Here is a 5,392-nt window from a genome sequence, read left to right as displayed (position 1 = left end):
CAAGATTTCAAATTGGAGATCATAGACATTCATTAGCGGAGGACAGTCTAGAGATTTCCGTCTTATTCAGAGATTGGATTAATTCAGAAAGAAGAAATCTTGGTTTTGAAAAACTATCCACTAGGGAGGAAGAAGAATACAACGAGATACTTACCACTGGGAGCGATGATGACATGGAGCTCATGGAACATCAATCAACATTGCCAATTCCAGTAGAATGTCCAAGAGATATTATTGATAAGTTACAAAGAAGTTATATAGGAACTTACAAATATTAGTATGATAATTTGTAATTGGCTACTAAGAGGCCTAGTTCAAACAGAACCCTTCCTAGAAGGTGGCTGCGTAGATTAGGTGCTCTTCAAAAGAATTGTATTTGTATTTGAGATTTGAAAGTTCTATTAATAAAATAAATGGCTCTAAGAGATGAATTATTTTATGATTTGTCGGTGTTACTTAATAGTTAATACTTTGAAATTATATTAAATAAATTATAACTCTATTATAAATTTATATTTACTAGATTATTTCATTACAAGTCTTTTGTTTTAATATTTTATAATTCTTTACTTAGTTTTCTAATTTTCTTTTTAACATACTAACATAGTAATATTTAAGTTTATTAAATAAGTCAAAAATCTAGCCGTTGCAAACTTTAAAAATATAGTAATTTTCAAAAAACTAGATTTTTTTTTTTTTTAAAAAAATACACTAAGGCCCCGCGAACCCGTTCCCGCGACCCGTCCCGTCCCGTCCCGCCCCGTCCCGTCCCGTCCCGTTTGGTTGGCGGGACGGGACGGGACGACCGTTTCGTCCCGTATGGCCCGTCCCGTTTCGTCCCGCCACCGTCCCGCCTAAATCTCGTCCCGTCCCATCCCGTTAAAATCGTCCCGTCCCGTCCCGTTGGACACCCATACTCGAGGGCAATTAACTATAGTTTCAGTCTAATGATGGTGAATAATTTCGCATCCCTATTAGGGGGTGAATTTTAAAACTAAAAGGATTTTTAAATGAGTTTGACTATATACCTAAATTGACGGTGCAAAAAATTTCATACAATCCCCAAAATAATTGATGAAATAAATAACTTAAAACTAACACTATGTTTAGATCACTGTTACCCATCGTTTTATAATATATTGTATTATACTTTATTTATTATATTGTTTTATGAATACAACGTTTGAATAGATTGTATCGTTTGATGTTATTAAATAACATTTTGTTATTTGATTTAACTGTATCGTACGGTACATAAGTTCACTAAAATACCCCCAATTATTTTAAATAAAATTTATCAAGAATTAGACGTAAAAATAATTTGAGGCAACTTCTTTCTACTAATTTACGAAGGTTACCTAATATTAACAACAATAAAAATAAAAAATTAAAACGATGAAAAGAGACAAAGAATTAAACTGAGACTTGAATAAAAAGAACGGGGCAGATCACCCCTAAAAAAATGAAAGAAGACAAAATATGTCAATAGGTTGGAAATTTGAAGTTAAAATAAAATAAAAATTAAATAATAAAATTAAATTATAAAATAATAAGTAAGGGCATAATTGAAAAAAAAATAAAAAATAATCTCACCACGCCAAATAACTTCATAAAATGAGGCTTTTTAGTTATTCCGGAACATTGAATTTAACAATACAATACAACCATTTTTAAATAAACAATCCAAACAAATGTTATTCCAGTAACAACCATCCAAACAAGCTGCAAGACAAACTATACACTACTACGAGGAGTATATGTGATATGGCATGAGAACATAAAAAAACTTTAAATGCTGGCGGCTATTTGGTTAAAAAAAACTCCTCGAGTATAGCATTAAACTGCGCCATTACAAGGAATAACCGAAAATGAAAGAGTACCACAAGGAGGTAGTTAGCTTCAGTTCCTATTGCTGTGCACAACAAACAGAGCAAAACAATATCTAGACAAAAGTCAGAGGAAAAAACTACTTATAAAGCACTAGTAGCAATCTACACACTGGCAGTTACCTCCACCAAAATAGTAACAAAGAAAAACAGTGTAAACCATCTGATTAGGATTATATATGCTAATATTAAGAGGAGAATGAAGCATCAAAAGCTTCAGCTTCTGGCGTCGACCAACTGAGTAAGATAAACAAGATGATGACTGAGAGCCATAAGTGTCAGCACATTAAGAAAAGATGAATATGAATTCAACTTCTTTAGTTTCTGACTCAATCTGACCACTTGAGGCTTCACCACTGCTTCTACCTCTGGAGAGACTTCTGCAGGTTTACTGGTTGTTGTTGTCGTTGTCGTTGTCTGACTAGTTGTCTTTGTGCCTGTAGGATCCAACACTGAATCCACTCCTCTACTGCTTGGTTCAACGTTAAATATGTCTCTGCCTCTCCCTTCTTCCTTCTCCAACTTCAATCTCTCAAACATCACCTGCAAATATCCCATAGCAGATCAACAAAAAGAATCACAAATCTAAAACAAGACTATGTGCGGTTAAGAAAATAATCCGGCCTTTCCTTTGTAATCTGCTCCAACATAAATGCCATCTAAATAACTCCCCAACTTTAAACTTCTCATGTTCTATTAGTAAAGATGAGATAACCCTGGAGCAACGGTAAAATTATCTCTGAAGGTCCTGGTCAGTTCAAGGGTTCAAGTGGCGAAAGCAGTCACCAATGTTTGAAGTTTGCACTAGAATAAGCTGTCTAAATCATGCGACCCTTCCCCGAAGGCACAGACAGCCCTTTTTAGTAATATGAGATAAAAATTTAAAGAACCAACTATTGACTAGTGTGTGTGTGTATATATATATATATATAGTATAAAAACTTAAATCCTAAACTTCTTAATGTGAAGCTCTTTATAACTAGCTTCAAAAATGTCATGGCATGTTAATTTGTGTGTACAAGTTCTAATGATAAATTGTTACGTGTCAAAGGTCCTCTCTTAGTCTCTTTCTCTCTTCAAGTTTAACACCATCATATATAAAATAAAACAAACAAAAACAGAGAAGTAAAATTAAAAGGAATATTACCTTTGTGGCTCGAGGCTCTAAGTAGATCAAATTGACCAAAAGCATAGCGATTGAAGCCAGAAGATTAAAACCTTGAACCGCTTCAGCCGAACTCGCATAAAGTCTACGTTTTTGGCTCAACAAATGGCCGAGGAATGCTGCGCCAACGCAATAAGCCATGGCCTTGAAATACACAGGGTAAATCTTACTCTGAACCAAAGCAAATTGCTGCCTCGGCAAAGCTCTAGCCAACACATGACTCGAAACAAACGTTACCCAAATACACATCCCATAAGCCACAGCAAAGCCTAGAAAATGCACCAAACGCATCACAGTGCGCAAATTCTCCAGTGAGAAAATATACACAAATACATCATAGAAGAATTCTCGTCCTCGCTCGAGTATATCTTTCAACTCCTTTTTCCCTTCTTTTTTAACCTTTTTTACACCTTCTTTTACTGATTCTTTCACTTGTTCTGATTTCTCCTCTAATTCTCTCTCCACTTCACCCTTTTTTCTCCTTGTTGTGTCAATTACATCCTTTGTTTTTTCTTTAACTTCATCAACTTTCTCCTTTGCCTTACCTGTGGCTTCACTATATGCATCTTTCACACTTTCTTTCACTTTCTCAGCAGCCCCTTTTGCTCCTTCTTTAACTTCATCAACTTTATCAACCGTTTCATGTGCTTTTTCTGAAACCTTATCTTTGGTTTTACCCAAAGCACTAGCAATTTTTTCTTTGCATTTACCAAATGCATCACAAACTACATCTCTAGCACTAGGCTTAGTAACAATTTCACCATTTTCTTGATTTACATACGGACTTGAAATTCCTTGACCAATATTTGGTAGAACAGAAGATGCTTCTTCTACTTTTTCATATAATTTGTCTTTGAGATCAGAAACATACCCTGATTTTCCTTTTGGAATTTCAGCTTCTTGTTGTGGAGAGATTAAGACTTTGGTACCATCTTCTTTATCAAATTCAACAACTACAACTCTAGGGCCTTCTTTTAAAATAACATCATCTTTTTTCTTATTATTCTCTGCATTCGGATTGAAAAATCCTGCTGTAACAAGTGTGGTTAATACCAGAGAAATAGCCAAAAAATTCATCATTTCTTTTTCTCCTTTCTTTTTTATCTGGATACGAAGACAAAAGTGTTGGATAAGGAATGGAAGTTAATAGCAAGGAAATAGGAGGAATGGTTCTTTTTTAAAGGAAGTTTGAATAATTCCCACGTAGTGAGGTGTTGCTGGAGGAAAATGTATACGTGTTAGGTTGCATGCGGTTTTGGAATGCTACGTGTCTTCTTCTTGCTTTAGCTGTAAAAGTAATTTTTTTTTTCTTTTTTTTGCTTTAGCTCTAAAAGTAATTGAGATGTAGAGATTAGAGAGACAAGATTAGTAATTGAATGAAAAATATTTGAATTTTCCACCTTCTATCTTTATTGAATTTTTCAAATTCCTATTTTACTCTTAACCTTATCAACCTTTTGTCTTTTTTTTTTTAAATACGTTTTCAATATTAATTTTTGTTTAAAAAATTCATGTTATATAATTATGTATAAAATAAATAAAAATTTTCCTAAAATAAAAAAAATGATCATGTATAAGTTAATGAAATTGAATAATGAAAAAATGAGTGTTGTAAAACTAGTTTGCTTGTAACAATAAGTTTATCAATATCAATTATAACTCAAATATTATTTAATATTGAGAATAAAAGTGAGTGAAAACTTTTTAAATATATACTCAATACACTTAATACCAAAAAATACTAATAGAAGCATATTTAGAATAAATTTTCAAAATCTAAAAATTACATATTTATGCTTTTTTAAAATTATATTTCAAAAATATTTTATTAATTAAAAAAAGTTCAAAAATCTATATACATAATAGAGAAAAAAGTACAAAGTGAAACTTAAATATACGACTTAATGCACACAATATTAAAATAATATTATTTAAAAGTAACAATACATAAATTTTGCAACAAATTTATAACAGAATTATTCTACTTGTAATTTAATGAGCTTAAATTATATAATTTGTAATAATTTATAACATAACTTAAGTTATAAGTAAACTACCCAGGTAAGAATAATATATCTCATATGATATTAAAAATATTACAACATAGAGAGGAATTGAATATGTCAAGGAAAAACAGACATCTATCTATCTATATAGAATAGGAGAAGCAAAAGCACTACATTAAGATAAGTGTCATAACCACAAAAAGCCAAGTGGTATTGTTAAGACAAACTAAACTACTTTTCTAACTAATTTTTTTTTCTGAATTTTAAATTTTGAATTAATTAGTTACACTACTTAAATTAATAAATATAGATATCTTATAATTATCAATTAAAAA

The 5,392-nt window shown here is 31.7% G+C and overlaps 1 protein-coding gene across 1 annotated transcript; it reads right to left on the bottom strand.

The window, feature by feature from the left end:
• Positions 1 to 1,810: 1,810 nt before the first annotated feature.
• On the bottom strand, positions 1,811 to 4,199 carry LOC109215634. Its single transcript, XM_019379738.1, has 2 exons — positions 3,034 to 4,199; positions 1,811 to 2,429 (listed from the first exon to the last, which is right to left on the bottom strand). Exons 1-2 carry the CDS (start codon positions 4,129 to 4,131, stop codon positions 2,103 to 2,105), a joined length of 1,425 nt encoding a protein of 474 aa, XP_019235283.1. The 5' UTR covers positions 4,132 to 4,199; the 3' UTR covers positions 1,811 to 2,102.
• Between the last annotated feature and the right edge of the window lie 1,193 nt (positions 4,200 to 5,392).

This window comes from Nicotiana attenuata, unplaced genomic scaffold (assembly GCF_001879085.1).
Source record: "Nicotiana attenuata strain UT unplaced genomic scaffold, NIATTr2, whole genome shotgun sequence".
NCBI classification, from domain to species: domain Eukaryota; kingdom Viridiplantae; phylum Streptophyta; class Magnoliopsida; order Solanales; family Solanaceae; genus Nicotiana; species Nicotiana attenuata.
The sequence above is the reverse complement of the archived record's forward strand: the minus strand, read 5'-3'. Positions and strand labels throughout refer to the sequence as shown.